The 21,120-nt window shown below is 44.7% G+C and overlaps 2 protein-coding genes across 2 annotated transcripts in view; both read left to right on the top strand.

Moving 5' to 3' along the window:
* Positions 1 to 17,836, top strand: part of LOC124045671 (FYVE, RhoGEF and PH domain-containing protein 3-like) — a 134,074-nt gene extending 116,238 nt beyond the window's left edge. Inside the window, exons 7-19 of the mRNA XM_046365167.1 lie at positions 3,393 to 3,549; positions 3,860 to 3,998; positions 4,727 to 4,785; positions 5,884 to 6,030; positions 7,692 to 7,796; positions 7,936 to 8,015; positions 8,191 to 8,221; positions 9,728 to 9,832; positions 12,073 to 12,126; positions 12,807 to 12,908; positions 13,072 to 13,188; positions 14,709 to 14,855; positions 15,824 to 17,836. Of these exons, the coding sequence (XP_046221123.1) occupies positions 3,393 to 3,549; positions 3,860 to 3,998; positions 4,727 to 4,785; positions 5,884 to 6,030; positions 7,692 to 7,796; positions 7,936 to 8,015; positions 8,191 to 8,221; positions 9,728 to 9,832; positions 12,073 to 12,126; positions 12,807 to 12,908; positions 13,072 to 13,188; positions 14,709 to 14,855; positions 15,824 to 16,069 (1,489 nt within the window). The 3' untranslated portion in view covers positions 16,070 to 17,836. The remainder of the gene's footprint in view (positions 1 to 3,392; positions 3,550 to 3,859; positions 3,999 to 4,726; positions 4,786 to 5,883; positions 6,031 to 7,691; positions 7,797 to 7,935; positions 8,016 to 8,190; positions 8,222 to 9,727; positions 9,833 to 12,072; positions 12,127 to 12,806; positions 12,909 to 13,071; positions 13,189 to 14,708; positions 14,856 to 15,823) is intronic.
* Positions 17,837 to 18,959: 1,123 nt separating this feature from the next.
* LOC124045423 (GATA zinc finger domain-containing protein 14-like) lies at positions 18,960 to 21,071 on the top strand. The gene has a single exon (XM_046364716.1). It carries the CDS (start codon positions 18,960 to 18,962, stop codon positions 21,069 to 21,071), a length of 2,112 nt encoding a protein of 703 aa, XP_046220672.1.
* Positions 21,072 to 21,120: the final 49 nt, after the last annotated feature.

The raw sequence follows: 21,120 nt of genomic DNA, 5'->3' as shown, positions 1-21,120 counted from the left end.
CAACCCGAGGACAGACGGTTTTTACACACTACACGTTTCAGCACATACAATCTACTTGCAGTGAAGCGGCTAAACATTTACATTACATTCAATCATCTAACAGACTTCCATCCAAAGCGACCCACAGAAGCAACCAGGGTCAACACCCTGCTCAAGGGCACGTCGACAGATCAACCACAAGGCCAAAAACGGTGACCCAAACCAGTTACCTATCAGCCACCGGCCTAAGCTCCCAACCTCCAGGCCACCAGCCCTTCAAGATCCCCCCCACAGTTTCCAGAGAGCTGCCCCTCAACCATCCGAGAACCCCCCCCCCATAGTCCGTCCCACCGAGATTAAAAAATCTAAATAAAATAATTCCCCAAGCCCCCATCCCCCAAATCACCAACAACCAACCAAATGAACAGAAGACAGAAAAGAGAGAGACAAAGGAAAACATAAAACAACAATGCAAAAACACTAAAGACAACAAAAATCATAACAGAAGGCCAACTGAATACATTTCAGTGCATGTATGGCACTATTTACATGTGTGTCCCTGTATGTGCACATGTGTGCGTTTTGAATGAGAGTGTGTGTATATGCATGTGTACACCTGTACAAACACCTGCATGGCATCAGGCAAACAAGCATTAGATGTAACAACGTTGCCCCTCAGTGTCATTCAAACTTACTTTTTGTTTTAGAAAAAAGGAAGGGAAGCGCTGCTTACGAAGGCCATTCAGCTGAAATTCGTCAAAGTTTTAAATCTCTGTTTCCATTGCAAATGCCATACAAATAAAGGTGTTTTAATGAATTATATGAAAAGTGCCTTGGTTCTCCTTTTTGATTACTTGTTTTATTTTATTTTGACTTGTTTTGTTTTACTTGTATCTTTCCCGTCATTCTATCCCCCGCCCAGCAACTCCACTCCCACTTGTCTCCAATTCCACTTCCCAACCCTCAGCCCATCCCACCTATCTCTGCTGGTCACCCTCAGCCCATCCCACCTATCTCTGCTGGTCAACCTCAGCCCATCCCACCTATCTCTGCTGGTCACCCTCAGCCCATCCCACCTATCTCTGCTGGTCACCCTCAGCCCATCCCACCTATCTCTGCTGGTCACCCTCGGCCCATCCCACCTATCTCTGCTGGTCATCCTCAGCCCATCCCACCTATCTCTGCTGGTCACCCTCAGCCCATCCCACCTATCTCTGCTGGTCATCCTCAGCCCATCCCACTTATCTCTGCTGGTCACCCTCAGCCCGTCCCACCTATCTCTGCTGGTCACCCTCAGCCCGTCCCACCTATCTCTGCTGGTCACCCTCAGCCCTTCCCACCTATCTCTGCTGGTCACCCTCAGCCCATCCCACCTATCTCTGCTGGTCACCCTCAGCCCGTCCCACCTATCTCTGCTGGTCACCCTCAGCCCTTCCCACCTATCTCTGCTGGTCACCCTCAGCCCATCCCACCTATCTCTGCTGGTCACCCTCAGCCCTTCCCACCTATCTCTGCTGGTCACCCTCAGCCCATCCCACCTATCTCTGCTGGTCACCCTCAGCCCATCCCACCTATCTCTGCTGGTCACCCTCAGCCGATCCCACCTATCTCTGCTGGTCACCCTCAGCCCTTCCCACCTATCTCTGCTGGTCACCCTCAGCCCATCCCACCTATCTCTGCTGGTCACCCTCATCCCATCCCACCTATCTCTGCTGGTCACCCTCAGCCCATCCCACCTATCTCTGCTGGTCACCCTCAGCCCATCCCACCTATCTCTGCTGGTCACCCTCAGCCCTTCCCACCTATCTCTGCTGGTCACCCTCAGCCCATCCCACCTATCTCTGCTGGTCACCCTCAGCCCATCCCACCTATCTCTGCTGGTCACCCTCAGCCCATCCCACCTATCTCTTCGGATTTCTACACCATATACAGTATCTTTCAACTATGCTGTGATGTTTAAAATAGATGTAAATCTATCTAATCGAATGGAATCCACAGATTGCGAGTTGAAGATACATACTTGTACTAATAGTGTTTAGTAATTGACTGACCAGGTCTCTCCAGATCTCCCAGCAATGCTATTTCTAGTGTCAATTTTAGATTCATGTTATGCTTTTTCAGCCTTCCCTGAACCTGAGACCAGAAACAGGCTACCTGAGGGCAATACCAAATCAATTGATTCTGTATCTTCACAACAAAATCTGCAGAGCTGTGATGACTGTATGCCCCAAATATTCAACATTGTGTTGGTGGCAAGACAATAATTTTAGCTGAAAAGCACGCAGTCATAAACCTTGCGTCATTTTATATGTAAACTCATCCACCTATCAAGGCACAAGGCGAGACCCAAATGCAGACACAGAAGGCAGATGGTTGGAGTCTTACACTGTTTATTAATCCAAAGGGGTAGGCAGGAGAATGGTTGTGGACAGGCAAAAAGGTCCAAACCAGATCAGTGTCCAAACGGTACTGAAGGGCAGGCAGAATCAAGGTCAGGGCAGGCAGGAAGATCAGGCAGGCAGGAAAGTAGTCCAGAGCCAGGCAGGGGTCAGGACAGGACAGAAAAAGCGTATGGGAAAAACACGCTGGTTGACTTGACTAAATATACTAGATGAACTGGCACAGAGAGACAGGAAATACAGGGATAAATACACTGGGGAAAATAAGTGACACCTGGAGTGGGTGGAGACAATCCCAGGAACAGATGAAACAGATCAGGGCGTGACAACACCCTGTACCATGGTTTCGGTTCCCTACCTCCTGAGCTTTTGTTGCCCCTAGATGTTTCCACTTCATGATAACAACACTTACAGTTGACCGAGGCAGCTCTGGCAGGGCAGACATTGGAGGAACTGACTTGTAGGAAAGGTGGCATCCTATGACAGTGCCACTTTGAAAGTCACTGAGCTCTTCAGTAAGGTCAATGCTACTAACAATGTTTGTCTATGGAGATTGCATGGCTGTGTGCTCGATGTTATACAACTGTCAGCAATGGGTGTGGCTGAAATAGCTGAATCCACTAATCTGAAGTGTCCACATACTTTTGTATATATAGTGTTATTACATTGTAGAGAACAATCTAATGATTAATTATATGTTATTTATCATGACATAGAGCAAAGAAAACAAGGTGTTTACATTAATTTCATTGCACTATCTTGAATTGGCCTGTTTTTCTCTACATTGTACAGCAGTGAGTGGAACCCTACTTTATACAGTACATGTACTGTAGTTACTATTTCCTGAATTCCATATTCTACATTTTACATTGAATGAAATGTGTACTTTAGGTATACTGTAAGTACATTGCAACATATGTGTTCAGAGTACATAAACACGTGAAAATCTACCAGGAGAGTTTTGAGCGTTGGCTTAGTTTTAAGCCGCGTGTGTGTGTGTTTTCTGTGTGTTAGGGACTCAAACCCGCGTATAGGAGATATCCTGCAGAAGCTGGCTCCCTTTATGAAGATGTACGGAGAGTACGTGAAGAACTTTGACCGTGCTATGGACCTGGTCAGCACCTGGAGCCAACGCTCATCACATTTCAAGAGCGTGGTCCAGAATATACAAGTAAGTGTTTGTGTGTGTGCACGTGTGTGTGTGCACGTGTTCGTGCGTGATTCAGTGGAGGCTGCTGAGGGGAGGACGGCTCATAATAATGACTGGAACGGAGCCGAATGGAATGGCATTAGACACATGGAAACCATGTTTGATGTATTTGATACCATTCCACTGATTCCGCTCCAGCCATCACCACCAGCCCATCCTCCCGTCCTGTGTATGTATGGTAAAGTATGTCTGTGTTATCGCTGCACTGTGTGTTGTGTACCTACAGTACAGTAGGCCTATTAACAGTACTGTGTGTGTACTATCTGTACAGAAGCAGGATGTGTGTGGGAACCTGACTCTCCAGCACCACATGTTGGAGCCTGTTCAGAGGATCCCTCGCTATGAACTCCTGCTCAAGGACTATCTGAAGAAACTGCCTGACGATGCACTGGACAGGAAAGACACAGAGAGTACGTCTGTGTGTCTGTCTACCTGTCTGTCTGTGTCCGTCTGTCCTTCTGTTTGTCTAGGTTTAGGTTTATCTGGTTGAGGTTGATCTGTTTGTCCCTCACTCACCTTCCTAAACTAGGGCCCATTACAAGCTCTTCGTCTTGTGACCTTACTATAACCTTGTACTGTACATTGTCCTTGTTTGAAGTAGTGTCTAGGTAAAGCCTACAAAGCCCAGTGTTGTGGGTCAGTAGTCTGTCTCTGTGAGGCCCTGCGCTCCTAGGCCTGGTCATGTAGAGGGGAAAGTCAGCTCTGTTTATGTACTTTGTGATTAAGATGGCTGCTGCAGGTGCACTCCCACATTAGTGCTCTGCTCCTCTGGCTTACAGTCACTTTAATGCAGTGTGTGTGTGTGTGTGCGCGTGCGTGCGTGCATTTAATGGATAATGTGTGTCTTTGACGTTGGGTAATGTACATGAATGGTATGTGTGGCCCGAACACTTTATCTCCCTGTCTGTGTAACACAAACACACACTGTTTGAGGTGTTCATTGTGTGTGTTTGATGTATGGTCATTTACAATAGGCCCATAGTCTGATGATGCACAGGCTGGCTGCAGTGAAAGGTTGGACACTAGCCGATTTCTAACACAGTATTCAGTTGAGTGTTTTGCCAAATGTAGGCCTGATGCATAGTTATGTAGAGGTTCTGTAGACAGGTCTAACAGTCTGTCTGTGTGTGTTTTACAGAGGCATTGGAGCTCATATCCACAGCAGCCAACCACTCCAATGCTGCCATCAGGAAAATGGTACAATTCTACTTACTTATGTTTGGAGTCCTCTCTGTTCCCTCCCTCTCCATCACTTTGAAACACCTTGTCTCTCCATCTCTCTCTGACATGCGTTTTTGACTTACTTACTGACTTACTTTTTATGGTTTTAAGGTGATGGTGCTGTAGCTCACAACAGTGTATGAGGGAAGGATGGAAAGAAGGAAGGAAGGAAGGAAGGGGAGAGAGAGAGGTAGCAAGGGAGGGAGAGAATTTGGGAGGTATGGAGGGAAGAATGGAGGTTGTGAGGGCCCTGGTTGGTTTAGTACAGACAGGAAGTTGCTGTTTCCTGCCACTAGTTTTACAGTCTGCAGAAGAGTGACAGCTGTCTCTGAGACACACACACACACAGTCCCACTTCAAATCAAATCTAATTTTATTTGTCACATACACATGGTTAGCAGATGTTAATGCAAGTGTAGCGAAATGCTTGTGCTTCTAGTTCCGACAATACAGTAATAACCAACGAGTAATCTAACCTAACAATTCCAAAATTATTACCTTATACACACAAGTGTAAAGGGATAAAGAATATGTACATAAAGATATATGAATGAGTGATGGTACAGAACGACATAGGCAAGATGCAGTAGATGGTATCGAGTACAGTATATACATATGAGATGAGTAATGTAGGGTATGTAAACAAAGTGGCATAGTTTAAAGTGGCTAGTGATACATGTATTACATAAAGATGCAGCAGATGATATAGAGTACAGTATATACATATACATATGAGATGAGTAATGTAGGGTATGTAAACATTATATTAAGTAGCACTGTTTAAAGTGGCTAGTGATATATTTTTACATCAATTTCCCTTATTAAAGTGGCTGGAGTTGAGTCAGTGTGTTAGCAGCAGCCACTCAATGTTAGTCTGATGGCCTTGAGATGGAAGCTGTTTTTCAGTCTCTCTGTCCCTGCTGTGATGCACTTCTGCCCCCTGGTGTGGCTTGTCCTCTAGCGCGTCTAATACGGCCTCAACCATTTTAGTTCAATAGCTTTTTTAAGGCTCCACTGACTTATATTCATTCGTTTTATCTGCTCTCTGTGCTTCTCATCTATGGTGTTCCTCAGGAGAAGATGAACAAACTGCTGGAGGTCTATGAGAGACTGGGGGGAGAGGAGGACATTGTGAACCCAGCCAACGAACTTATCAAGGAGGGACACATCAAGAAGATGTCTGCCAAGAATGGGACGGCCCAGGACCGATACCTCTACCTGGTGAGTGGCAGGAGGAACATGTGTAGGAATGGGATTACTATATGTGACCGACCTCCTCGATTCGGTCTTATGTGGCAACATTTGAAATGGTGTTTTTTACATTGGACGAAAGTAGAGACTCATAGCTAGAAAATGGTACATCATACACTGTAGTTGAGGAACAATGGAAAGTAATTCTGCTTTGAAAGAAGATAAACTTGTAACACCACTTTTGAGAAAATGACACTTGAATATTTTGGTACACCTACTGGAGAGCTCTTCTTTGTCTACACCCATTCACCATCGTTCACCACCCTCTTAAGCCTTAGCCCCGCCCATTCAGCATCGTTCACCACCCTCTTAAGCCTTAGCCCCGCCCATTCAGCATCGTTCACACCCTCTTAAGCCTTATCCCCAACCATCTCTTTAAGGATTCACATGTGAGGCCATGTAGTAAACACACTCTATATCAAATACAACTTTATTTGTCACATGCACAGGATCCAGAAGGTGTAAATGGTACAGTGAAATGGTTACTTCCATAGTAGCAATATCAAAAACAGAACGTGTCCCGATAAAAAGCTGTTATAAATATGTGATGGAAATGCTATAACCACCCCCCCAGCCACAACGAGCTAAGTGGATGGGTCACTATTGTCTAGACATGTCCACATGTTCATGAAATACAATACATGGCCGTAATCATCTGGTGAAGTAGAGTCTTTTGTTTAGACATGTAGCTAGCTAGGTAGCTAGCTAGCTAAACAACGAACTGGCATAACTGGCATAATACCAACTCACAGTACTACCAATACAAACATTGTCATAATAGCTGTAGTATCAATCTGCAGTTAGCTAAAGCTAACAAACTAGGTTAAATGTTAGCTAGCTAACATTAGGCTATAACTAGCAATGCAAATGGTTTCTGATTGTAATAATATACTACAGAAAAGCTAACGTTTGCTAGCTAACTAACTGTATGCTTTAACTAAAAATGACTTTCTGACTAAATTAGAAACTTATATCTGAAAATATATTATGGATTAACACTTCACGGCACGGGAAACATTTAACTCCGTTTTGTTTGTAGCTACATCTTGTTTGGTTAGCGTTGTGTCAAGTCACTCTGCCTGGTTCACACTGACCGTGGCATCATTCTTTCTAACTGATCTGTCGATAGTACCTGAAAGATTCAGGGCATCAATGTTGTTGAGAGAAGTAGCAAAACTTTAGTAGTTCTTGACGGCTAACATTATATCTATCAAAAACGGTGTGGTAGAAAGGACTGTCAACACATATGGAACAGATCACGTTATCGACAGATGCATGCTACATGGCAGACCAATCCAAGCCCATCGATTATCTCAGCCAATCAAGGCTAGCGGGAAAGTTCCTGTCTTTTTCTGTGGCAAAACTAACTAAGCTCGTATTTTCACAATTTTATTTGTATTTATGGATGGGGTACAGTTTTGTTATTAAGGCACATAAAAGTTCACATGTTCCAGAAGGCATTCCCACCAAAAAACGCATTTTGATTTTTAAAATTATGTTTACTCCACTCCTGTGAATTAGTGACATTAGTTTAGTTTTCTGAAACTATTCACATATCAAAGTGTGTGTGTATTCATCTGTTTAATATCTGTTTCCCCCTCTCTCTCGCTCCCTGTGTCTCTGTGCTGCAGTTTAATAACATGGTGCTGTACTGCGTTCCCAAGCTGAGATTGATGGGTCAGAAGTTCAGTGTGAGAGAGAGGATCGACATCGCAGGGATGGAGATCAGGAAGGAGGTAATGGAAGCAAGGATACAACTAATTCAACCTAGCTTCCTTTTCTGCTGAAAACCGGATGTGGAAACTCCGCTCGGGCGTATTTTTACGCTACGTTAGGATAGAGGTAAAGTGACACTGTTCTCCTCTGTGTCTTCAGGTTCAGGAGAATGTGAAGCAGAATCTTCCTCTCACGTTCGCCATCATCGGCAAGCAGCGCTCACTAGAGCTGCAGGCCAGGTAAGAACTGAGGAGTGGTTACATGGGAGAACTGTAGAACTGTGCCTTTTGTAATGGGACACAACATTTCAGGCACAGCTACAATACATAGTAGTATGTATAGCTAGAGAGCCTTAATATTGGGGTTAAGTGTTGCAGTTAATACTGTTGTTGAAACCTTCCCTCTGCTTTTCAGCACGGCAGAGGAAAAGGAAGACTGGATACAGGTAAGGAATACCATCTCGACAGAAACACACTAACATGGAATGAGAGGGTTTGCAGAAGGATTTGTGCCCACACAGTTTCAGTGTATTATGGACAGTATTAGTATTAGGGAGGCTTTCCTACACACTGCCATTCCGAGAGTTGGGGAATTGTTTTCCTCTCATTATAGCTCATTTAGCCCATTAAAGCTGACTAAAGCTGATTAAAAAGGCTAATAGACTGGAGGGGAGGAGTGTGTGTCAGGCAGGGGGGCTGGGTATGTGGAAAGGACTGGAAGGACCGTTCAGCAATCTGAAGACACAGGGAATGTGTGGTGTCACAAGAGACTTTGAAAAGGGGGGAACAAAGATTGCACACACGTACATACACTGTCTATTTTTTTTCGCATATGAATACAGAGCTCATTATTTGCACACACACACACACACACACACACACACACACACACACACACACACACACACACACACACACACACACACACACACACACACACACACACACACACACACACACACACACACACACACACACACACACACACACACACACACACACACACACACACACACACTCTCTCTCTGTTTAGTGCAGTAGATAGTGCGGTCTCTGATGCAGACCACTGGGCTGGATCAGAGGTTTGTGATGCATTTGGCCCTCTGATGTCATGGATGATGTCATCAGTGTATAGGAGGGTCAGTCCAGTCTACAGCCAGGCACAGTCTCTCTCTTTGTTCTCCTCTCTCCTACTTAGACAGGCAAAGGCCCCCTTTCTCTCTCTCTCTCTCTCTCTCCCTCTCTCTCTCTCTCTCTCTCTCTCTCTCTCTCTCTCTCAATTTAAGGGATTTATTGGCATGGGAAACATATGTTAACATTGCCAAAGCAAGTGAAGTAGATAATAAACAGCAGTGAAATAAACAATAAAAATTAACAGTAAAGGTGGTTGTAGAATTTAACGGCTTTTTTCTGGATTTTGATAATTAGTGTGTATAGGACTAATTCTGTTCTGCATGCATTATTTGGTGTTTTACGTTGTACACAAAGGACCTTTTTGCATGATTCTGCATGCAGCGTCTCAATTTGGTGTCCCATTTTTGGGAATTCTTGGTTTTGGTGAGCGGACCCCAGACCTCACAACCAAAAAGGGTTCTTTAACTGATTCAAGTATTTTTAGCCAGATCCTAATTGTTACGTCAAATTCTATGTTCCTTTTGATGGCACAGAAGGCCCTTCTTGCCTTGTCTCTCAGCTCGTTCACAGCTTTGTGGAAGTTACCTGTGGCGCTGATGTTTAGGTCTCTCTCTCTTTCTCTCTGTCTCCTTGAGGCTGCAGATTGCCATAGGAATGTTACTGTTGTAAAAATCTGTTGCTTTACTTTCTCCCTGTCACTGCCTCTTGACTTTTATTATAAACCGGGGAAGAATATGATGGCCGTATGTAACTACAGGCCTTTATAAAGCGTTCATTCCCTCTCTGCTCTCCCTCTCCCCCGTCCCTTCCACTCCCAGGTGATCCTGGCCACCATAGAGAGACACAAGCAGAACAGTGAGACCTTTAACAAAGCCTTCAACAGCTCCTTCTCCAGGGAGGAAGACCACACGCCAGACTCACCGGTCAGTCTGCCTGCCTGTCTGTCTGACTGCCTGTCAGTCTGTCTGTCTAGCCATGAGTCAACCTGCATGATGAGTGTATATATATTCATATGAGAGCACTGCAGCTTGGTCAGAGAGTGTATATATATTCATATATATAGAGTGTGTACAGTACCAGTCAAAAGTTTGGACAGACCTTCTCATTCAAGGGTTTGTCTTAATTTTTACTATTTTATACATTGTAGAATAATAGTGAAGACATCAAACGATGAAGTATCACATTTGGAATCATGTAGAAACCACAAACAATAGTTAAACAAATCAAAATAGATTTTAGATTCTTCAAAGTAGCCACCCTTTGTCTTGATGACTGCTTTGCACACTCTTGGCATTCTCTCAACCTGCTTCATGAGGAATGCTTTTCCAACAATCTTGAAAAAGTTACAACTTATTCTGAGCACTTGTTGGCTGCTTTTCCTTCACTCTGCGGTCCAACTCATCCCAAACCATCTCAATTGGTTTGAGGTCAGGGGATTGTGGAGGCCAGGTCATCTGATGCAGTACTCCATCACTCTTCTTCTTCGTCAAATAGCCCTTACACAGCCTGGAGGTGTGTTGGGTCATTGTCTTGTTGAAAAATAAATGATAGTGCCACTAAGCACAAACCAGATGGAATGGCATATCGCTGCAGAATGCTGGGGTAGCCATGCTGGTTAAGTGTACATTGAATTATAAATAATTCCCTGACAGTGTCACCAGCAAAGCACCATCACACCTCTTCCTCCATGCTTCACGGTGGGAACCACACATGCTGAGATCATCCGTTCACCTATTCTGTGTCTCACAAAGACATCCAAAAATCTCAAATTTGGACACATCAGACCAAGGGACAGATTTCCACCAATGTAGTGTCCATTGCTCGTGTTTCTTGGCCCAAGCAAGTCTCTTCTTATTGGTGTAGTGGTTTCTGTAAAGCAATTCGATCATGAAGGCCTGATTCACACAGTCTCCTCTGAACAGTTGATGTTGAGATGTCTCTGTTACTTGAACTCTGTGAAGCATTTATTTGGGCTGCAATTTCTGAGGCTGGTAACTAATTAATGTATCCTCTGGGTCTTCCTTTCCTGTGGCGTTCCTCATAAGAGCCAGTTTCATCATAGTGCTTGATGGGTTTTGCGACTGCACTTGAAGAAACTTTCAAAGTTCTTGACATTTTCCGTATTGATAGACCTTCATGTCTTAAAGTAATGATGGTCTGTCATTTCTCTTTGCTCATTTCAGCTGTTCTTGCCATAATATGGAATTGGTCTTTTAACAAATAGGGCTATCTTCTGTATACCACCCCTACCATGTCACAACACAACTGATTGGCTCAAATGCATTAGGAAGGAAAGAAATTCCACAAATTAACAAGGCACACCTTTTAATTTAAATGCATTCCAGATGACTACCTCATGAATCTGGTTGAGAGAATGCCAAGAGTGTGCGATGCTGTCATCAAGGCAAAGGGTGGCTACTTTGAAGAATCTCAACTATAAAATATATTTTAATTTGTTTAACACGTTTTTGGTTACTACATGATTCCATATGTGTTATTTAATAGTTTTGATGTCTTCAAAAATAAAGAAAAACCTTGGAATGTAGGTGTGTCCAAACTTTTGACTGGTACTGTATATATTAAACTGTTTTGAGTTGGCAAACCAACTGAAAGGGTGCACACTGTCAGTGTGTTGTTTGAACAGCTGTAAAGCCAAAGTAGGCGATTTTACTGCCAACTGCAGATGTGGAATATTTCCTCGTGAGTATAATGAATTGGCTAATCTCTCCTGGTGACATTGATGGAATGATGTGATTCTTAACCTATAAGAAGTCCCACTAGTTAACTATTTAAAAATTGTGAAAGTCCTCAATGGCGCTGCCCATACTAAGATGGGAGATTCCTCTATCTATCTGTATGACTGACCCACTATGAACCTGGACACAGGCCAAACTAGAAACACATGACTGACTACTACTGTCTTTCTCTCAGGCGTGGCTGCCATCTAGTGGGAGTAAACACACACTACAGCTTTAGGGGATATTCAGTGGGTTCTTCTCATTCTCTGGCAATGTGGGAGAATGCTTTGTTAGTGGTTTGTTGTCACCTGACATGAAGTGCTATCTGTGTAATAACAAGGGGTGTACTTTCAATGTAACTCATACATCTCTCCCAGGGTTAAATATGTCACTCTGATCCTGTATTCATGTTCTGCTCTCCTCAGGGCCCCTGGAGCACCACATCCATAGACTCAGACAGTGAAAGACTGCATGAAAGGGTAGGTGTCAAAAGTCATATTACAATACATTTCCTCCGGCTCTATTACCTTTTGTGTTATGTTATGGACTCAGCTTTGCATTTCAAGACCATTGATCTCTCTTTGCTACAGCGCCAATGGCATCGCCCAACATAATACTAGAACCCATACAATGGGCAATGGAATGTGAATACATTGTACCATGAATGTCTGTCTGAGTTCATAACCAGAATTACATTGATCTCTCCTATTCTAAAGCCTGAATGTCTGTCAGCCTGGTATTACAATGGCAGTGGATCTATAATCCACACAGTAGTCTGCAGTCTGTAAAATAGTAGGCAGTCCTCTCAATAGCATCACTATCTCACTCTCTAGTAGCAGTGAGAGGTGTCTGTGGAAAGATGAGACATGATCAGGGGGTACATTTCACATTCCCTCCCACAATGCATCTGTGCCAAAGGGCTGGCAGCTGAAAGAGAAAGGGGAGCGACTTTAATTCCATTTTTCTGTTATGGAGGAGGGAAAGAATAGGGGAGATAACAGAGCGAGAAAATTGAGTGAGGAAATGGCAAGATAGAAAGGAAATATTCCCCTTCACCCAACTATTTCAGGATTACTTAGGCATTACGTAGATGCATTGAGATAAGATGACCTTGTGATTGGACAGATTTTGATACGTTGTTTGTTTCTCTGTTTTCCAGAGAAGTTCCAAGAAGAAGGAGAAGGAGAAGCAGACATGTAAAGGCTGCAGCGAAAGCTTCAACTTCACCAAGCGCAAACACCACTGCAAAGCCTGTGGAGCGGTGAGCACAGAGAGGGAGAGGAGGGCGGGGCGGGGGCGGGGCGGGGGCGGGGCAGTTAGTATGCTGCATTTTCGCCAGTGGATGTCTTGTATGATTGATTTTCAGTTGTCTAAATATCTTTCCCTCCCTCCATTTCTCATTCTCTCTTTCCCTCCCTCTGCAGGCCATCTGTGGTAAATGCTCTAAGATGTTGGAGAATAAGACGTGTCGACTGTGTCCTGAATGCTTTGAGACGAGCCAAGTCCCTGAAGGGGAGATGAAGAGGAAAGCTACAGCCGAGGTGAGGACCGTCTGACTCTCAGCTTATAGAATACAATATAGGTTGGAGTATAGAGGTTGGCAGTGGGCATATTGTTTCAGTGCCAGCCTCTGGAGAGAGCAGAACAATCCTGTTAGTCACCCCAGCATGGCAGAGAAGACAGAGCCCTGCCCAGACAACCCCAAAGAGAGAGTTGCACCTCTTTCAATCTCACACACACACGCACTATAGAGACAAAAAGTGGTACACACAGTCCATAGTCTGCAGTCCATAGTCCAGCAACACATCAGTTACAGAAGGGCTCCAGCAACACATCATTCAGTTGATCTCCAGCATCACATCATTAACAGTGGGGCTCCAGCAACACATCATTAACAGTGGGGCTCCAGCAACACATCAGTAACAGTGGGGCTCCAGCAACACATCAGTAACAGTGGGGATCCAGCAACACATCAGTAACAGTGGGGCTCCAGCAACACATCAGTAACAGTGGGGCTCCAGCAACACATCAGTAACAGTGGGGCTCCAGCAACACATCAGTAACAGTGGGGCTCCAGCAACACATCAGTAACAGTGGGGCTCCAGCAACACATCAGTAACAGTTGAGCTCCAGCAACACATCATTCAGTTGATCTCCAGCATCACATCATTAACAGTGGGGCTCCAGCAACATATCAGTAACAGTGGGGCTCCAGCAACACATCAGTAACAGTGGGGCTCCAGCAACACATCAGTAACAGTGGGGCTCCAGCAACACATCAGTAACAGTGGGGCTCCAGCAACACATCAGTAACAGTGGGGCTCCAGCAACACATCAGTAACAGCGGGGCTCCGGAACCACATCAGTAACAGCGGGGCTCCAGCAACACATCAGTAACAGTGGGGCTCCAGCAACACATCAGTAACAGTGGGGCTCCAGCATCACATCAGTAACAGTGGGGCTCCAGCATCACATCAGTAACAGCAGGGCTCCAGCAACACATCAGTAACAGCAGGGCTCCAGCAACACATCAGTAACAGTGGGGCTCCAGCAACACATCAGTAACAGTGGGGCTCCAGCATCACATCAGTAACAGTGGGGCTCCAGCATCACATCAGTAACAGTGGGGCTCCAGCAACACATCAGTAACAGTGGGGCTCCAGCATCACATCAGTAACAGTGGGGCTCCAGCATCACATCAGTAACAGTGGGGCTCCAGCAACACATCAGTAACAGTGGGGCTCCAGCATCACATCAGTAACAGTGGGGCTCCAGCAACACATCAGTAACAGTGGGGCTCCAGCATCACATCAGTAACAGTGGGGCTCCAGCAACACATCAGTAACAGTGGGGCTCCAGCATCACATCAGTAACAGCGGGGCTCCAGCAACACATCAGTAACAGCGGGGCTCCAGCACCACTGATCATCACTTTGAATTAGGAGTAGAGCAAATAATGAAAGTGAGCTCCCGTTCCAAACATTGTTTTTTTCCACTGCAGTGGATCAACATTGGGATTGTGCCTTTAACTCTGCCTCCTGTGTGTGTTTCTGTCCCTCCAGAAGCAGGTGTCTCCATCTCTATTGGGGGACAACTGTCTGCAGTGTGGCCAGCTGCAGGTGCAGGAGAAGGGCAAGAGCTGGACAAAGACCTGGGTGGCCGTCACCAAGACTGAACCTCTAGTGCTGTACCTGCAGACCAGCGGACAGGTAAGGGTTAACCTCACACACACCTGAGGGTCTCTCTCCTGAGTGTCTCTCCTGAGGGTCTCTGTCCTGAGGGTCTCTCCTGAGGGTCTCTCTCCTGAGGGTCTCTCTTGAGGGCCTGTCTTTTGACGGTCTTTCTCTTGAGGGTCACACCTGAGAGTCACACCTGAGGGCCTCTCCTGAGGGTCACACCTGAGGGCCTCTCCTGAGGGTCACACCTGAGGGTCTCTCTCCTGAGGGTATTTTTTGTTGTTGTCTGTCTGTCTGTCTGTCTGTCTGTCTGTCTGTCTGTCTGTCTGTCTGTCTGTGTCTATGTACCGCTGTCTTGTCTACATCCCTTCTCCATGCCCAGGTCACATGTATAGACCTGTCTGTATGTGTGCTTTACCTTAAATTAACATTTGAGTCATTTAACTTCCTTAGTGCATTCATCTTATGATAGCTAGGTGGGACAACCACGTCATAGTAAGTTAATTTTTCCTCAGTAAAGTAGCTATCAGCAATCTTTTCACGCCCTGTAATGTACAGCATGTTCCTACTGTCTGTACGCAAGGTGGAATTTGAACTAAAGAACTGACTTTGTGTCTGTTGCTTGGGGAAACCTTTATCTACTTCTCCCCTCTCCTGGGGGTGCTTCACCAGGGTCTTTATAGGATAGGTGTGCAGGCATCTCCAGGGCTAAAAACCAGTCACTGTAGCCAGCTCTCCCCATTCCATTTTAGTGACCAAAATCCCATCTCTGCAACAATCCCAGGCAGGCAGAAAGCTGACATCCCCTGTCAGAAGATTAGGATTAATGATTGTTAGCATTTAATGATTAAATAGAAACTGGGGAATGAGGAGGGGGAGAGGAGAGTGATTATGCACGTTCCTTATGAAATACAATCTAGCCCCCTGCATTAAATGAGAGAAACACTGGACTGTTATGCTTCCTCTTGATTCTGATTGGCCTGTTTGTTGTGTCTCTTCAGGACTCTCGTGGGGTACGGGCCATACCCCTCCCGGGGTTTGAAGTGAACATGGCAGCGCCATCGGCAACAGAGAAGTCAGAGCTCAAACACGCGTTCCGGCTGAGTAACTCCCAGCAGGCTCTGCTGTTCAGCGCCCAGGATGCAGAGGTCCAGGACCAGTGGGTGGAGCTTCTCTCTAGAGCCGCCCGCGGGGAAACAACCACAGTCACGCCCGTCAGCCTGGCGGAGCACAGGAAGAGCCAATAGGGAGGCTCAGTTGAGGCCACAGGACCCTCCCCCTCCTTCCCACCTCTCATGTGGACAGAACAGACATTACTTGAATTCACTTTACCTTGGCACTTTTTATTTTGTTTTGTTTTCTTGGACGAGAGGGAAGAATCGTCTCCTCCACCAGACACACACACACACATTCACACACAGACTCGCTCTTTCCCTGGCTCTCTCGATCTCTCTCGCTTATACACATACATGCACACACACATGCACACACACACTTGTGCCACCAGTTCGACACCATTGTATGCATGGTTACGTTGTATTTCTCTCAGTGTTCTCTGCAGTTCAAGAAGAGCAGAAGACTCTTTGATTTAATATGTTTTGTATTATAGCCGAAGGCATTTATAAGATGAACCCTGTATGATTTTATAAAACAATGAAGTTTGTTGTACATTGTGTGACTGTGTTGTGAAGCATTAACCCCTGTTGGTCTGTCTGTCTGTCTACCTGTCTGTGTGTTCCCCCTGTGTTTTATTTCACTATTAAATGTTACCGTATTGAACCCCAGACACAGACTCCACCTTTCCCCACCCCTGTGGTCCCAGTGCCAGCTCAGTGGTGGTTGTACAGTATGTATACCAAATTGTGTCATTAGTATAAAGAGATCCATTTAACTTAAGAGACGTGAACGAATGTTTGTGGCTGGCCACCTGATGCTCCCACTATCAGCCCCCCAACTCCTCACAGCCATCCCCCCAAACACTCCCACCCTCACCCCACTATCAGCCCCCAACTCCTCACAGCCCTCCCCCCAAACACTCCCACCCTCACCCCACTATCAGCCCCCAACTCCTCACAGCCCTTCCCCAAACACTCCCACCCTCACCCCACTATCAGCCCCCAACTCCTCACAGCCATCGCCCCAAACACTCCCACCCTCACCCCACTATCAGCCCCCCAACTCCTCACAGCCCTCCCCCAAACACTCCCACCCTCACCCCACTATCAGCCCCCAACTCCTCACAGCCCTTCCCCAAACACTTCCACCCTCACCCCACTATCAGCCCCCAACTCCTCACAGCCTCCCCCAAACACTCCCACCCTCACCCCACTATCAGCCCCCAACTCCTCACAGCCATCCCCCAAACACTCCCACCCTCATCCCACTATCAGCCCCCCAACTCCTCACAGCCCTCCCCCAAACACTCCCACCCTCATCCCACTATCAGCCCCCCAACTCCTCACAGCCCCAAACACTCCCACCCTCACCCCACTATCAGCCCCCCAACTCCTCACAGCCATCCCCCAAACACTCCCACCCTCAACTTACTATCATCCCCCAACTCCTCCCCCTGTCTCCTGGATGGGCTCTTTCCCTCCCTCCTCTCACTATAAACTCTGCCCCCTTGGCCAGGAGAATATACTACCACTTCCTGTTTCTCCCTCTTACCTGCTTCGCCCCCATCTGGTCATGTGATAGAAACCTTAGCAACGATACAAGTACTGTACGATTGTGCGTTCTGCCTTGCCCCCCTCTACCCCCAACCCCCTGGCACCAGCTTGTAAAGAACCAGAAGATTGTTTAGTCATCTCTATGTGCATGTATAAACTTACTGATATTTATATACCGTGCTCTGAAAACCCCAGCCCCTCTCTCCTCTCCTCTTTGTCGTACTGTAAAGTGAGCAGACTCAGTATTGCGTGTTTTAACCATGGGTTGTGCACAATGGATAAGTAGTCAAAACATCATCAATAAAGATACATATGGCTCACTCAATGTCATACTGTCCAACATGATCCTTTGAGTGTCATTTTGTGTTCACAATTCTCTCTCAGTTGTTGAAGACCTTGGCTCTGTAAATGGGTTTCTTTCTTCTGCTATTTCTTTTCCCCAACTTAATGACAGTGTTTAATCCGGTATGAATATTGGATCTCATGCAATGTTTGCCAAGTAGGTATATTGTTGTGGAAATTCTTACACAGGGACACTCAAAGTCAATCTTAAATGAATCATTGTTTATTGTCAGCGCGCTGGAGAGGTTCCAACCAACTTAATGCACCATAGTGAACGTCTGTCAGGAGCTCTGCTGGGGCAGTCCCAGCAGTTGTCTTAAATACTGCTATACACAGACAAGTTATATTTGCATGATTTAGCATAATTCATTCATCAGTACTGTTTTGTTACATTCATGTGACCGACCAGTACTGGTTTATAACATGTGACAGACCAATACCTCACGAGGCTTCTCCTCTCTAAGTTGAGACCTTGAAACTGAGATGTCTATCGTTCTCAAAACACGGTCTGGTGCTACTGCCAAATTGCAGACGCTGATAAGTGAAGATTCGTTCAGCAGTCAGTCACTTGCATGAACACAGAAATTGGTTATTAGAACAGAAATAGAAAACAGAAATTAGTTCAAAGAAAAGCACATGTATAACGTTTTCATCACACACTAATAGATGAAGAGAAGTACTGAATACTTACAAGCAAACAATGCATCCTTGATGTAAGTGACTTCTAATGTCTCTGGATTTAAGATGTTTATCGTGAGCGTAAAGTGATGGCCAAATAACTGAAGTAAGATCCTGCATTGACTGGATTAACAGTCTCTCCTATCAGTGATATCATACATCAAACATTCATCAGATATAAAATGCCAGCAGATATTTGACCTTATCGTTGGCTAGGATGCCGAAGGATTAACAACTTTGTTCTGAAACCACAAAGATAGAATGATAGAGAGACAGTAATTTCTCTGAGTTTCTCTGCCTCAGTGTGTGTGTCCCTGAGAGTGTACTATAGAGCAGAATGTCATGAATGACATCACTGACCAGAATGTTATAAACGACATCACTTAGCAGAATGATATGAACGACATCACTGAGCAGAATGATATAAATGACATCACAGCAGAATGTTATGAATGACATCACTGAGCAGAATGTTATGAACGACATCACTGAGCAGAATAATATAAACGACATCACTGAGCAGAATGTTATGAATGACATCACTGAACAGAGTGTTATGAATGACATCACTGAGCAGAATGTTATGAACGACATCACTGAGCAGAATGTTATGAACGACATCACTGAACAGAATGTTATGAATGACATCACTGAGCAGAATGTTATGAATGACATCACTGAACAGAGTGTTATGAATGACATCACTGAACAGAATGTTATGAACGACATCACTGAGCAGAATGTTATGAACGACATCACTGAGCAGAATGTTATGAACGACATCACTGAGCAGAATTATATAAATGACATCACTGAGCAGAATGTTATGAACAACATCACTGAGCAGAATGTTATGAACGACATCACTGAGCAGAATTATATAAACAACATCACTGAGCAGAATGTTATGAACAACATCACTGAGCAGAATGTTATGAACGACATCACTGAGCAGAATAATATAAACGACATCACTAAGCAGTATGTTATGAACGACATCACTGAGCAGAATAATATAAACAACATCACTGAGCAGAGTGTTATGAATGACATCACTGAGCAGAGTGTTATGAATGACATCACTGAGCAGAGTGTTATGAATGACATCACTGAGCAGAATGTTATGAATGACATCACTGAGCAGAATGATATGAACAACATCACTGATCAGAATGTTATGAACAACATCACTGAGCAGAATGTTATGAACGACATCACTGAGCAGAATAATATAAACGACATCACTGAGCAGAATGTTATGAATGACATCACTGAGCAGAGTGTTATGAATGACGTCACTGAGCAGAATGTTATGAATGACATCACTGAGCAGAATGTTATGAACGACATCACTGAGCAGAATTATATAAACGACATCACTGAGCAGAATGTTATGAATGACATCACTGAGCAGAGTGTTATGAATGACATCACTGAGCAGAATGTTATGAACGACATCACTGAGCAGAATGTTATGAACGACATCACTGAGCAGAATGTTATGAATGACATCACTGAGCAGAATGTTATGAACAACATCACTGAGCAGAATGATATTAACAACATCACTGAGCAGAATGTTATGAACAACATCACTGAGCAGAAAGATAGGAACAACATCACTGATCAGAAAGATAGGAACAATATCACTGAGCAGAAAGATATGAACAACATCACTGAGCAGAATGATATGAACAACATCACTGAGCAGAATAATATAAACGACATCACTAAGCAGTATGTTGTGAACGACATCACTGAGCAGAATAATATAAACAACATCACTGAGCAGAGTGTTATGAATGACATCACTGAGCAGAGTGTTATGAATGACATCACTGAGCAGAGTGTTATGAATGACATCACTGAGCAGAATGTTATGAATGACATCACTGAGCAGAATGATATTAACAACATCACTGAGCAGAATGTTATGAACAACATCACTGAGCAGAATGTTATGAACGACATCACTGAGCAGAATAATATAAACGACATCACTGAGCAGAATGTTATGAATGACATCACTGAGCAGAGTGTTATGAATGACGTCACTGAGCAGAATGTTATGAATGACATCACTGAGCAGAATGTTATGAACGACATCACTGAGCAGAATTATATAAACGACATCACTGAGCAGAATGTTATGAATGACATCACTGAGCAGAGTGTTATGAATGACATCACTGAGCAGAATGTTATGAACGACATCACTGAGCAGAATGTTATGAACGACATCACTGAGCAGAATGTTATGAATGACATCACTGAGCAGAATGTTATGAATGACATCACTGAGCAGAATGATATTAACAACATCACTGAGCAGAATGTTATGAACAACATCACTGAGCAGAAAGATAGGAACAACATCACTGATCAGAAAGATAGGAACAATATCACTGAGCAGAAAGATATGAACAACATCACTGAGCAGAATGATATGAACAACATCACTGAGCAGAATGATATGAACAACATCACTGAGCAGAAAGATAGGAACAACATCACTGAGCAGAATGATATAAATGACATCACAGCAGAATGTTATGAATGACATCACTGAGCAGAAAGATATGAATGACATCTCTGAGGAGAATGTTATG

Source organism: Oncorhynchus gorbuscha, linkage group LG10 (genome assembly GCF_021184085.1).
Source record: "Oncorhynchus gorbuscha isolate QuinsamMale2020 ecotype Even-year linkage group LG10, OgorEven_v1.0, whole genome shotgun sequence".
Lineage (NCBI taxonomy): Eukaryota > Metazoa > Chordata > Actinopteri > Salmoniformes > Salmonidae > Oncorhynchus > Oncorhynchus gorbuscha.
The sequence above is the reverse complement of the archived record's forward strand: the minus strand, read 5'-3'. Positions and strand labels throughout refer to the sequence as shown.

Bases quoted from the DNA above. Each gene is read 5' to 3' on its own strand.
- LOC124045423 (XM_046364716.1), top strand. From the start codon at position 18,960: ATGAATGACATCACTGAGCAGAATGTTATGAACGACATCACTGAGCAG.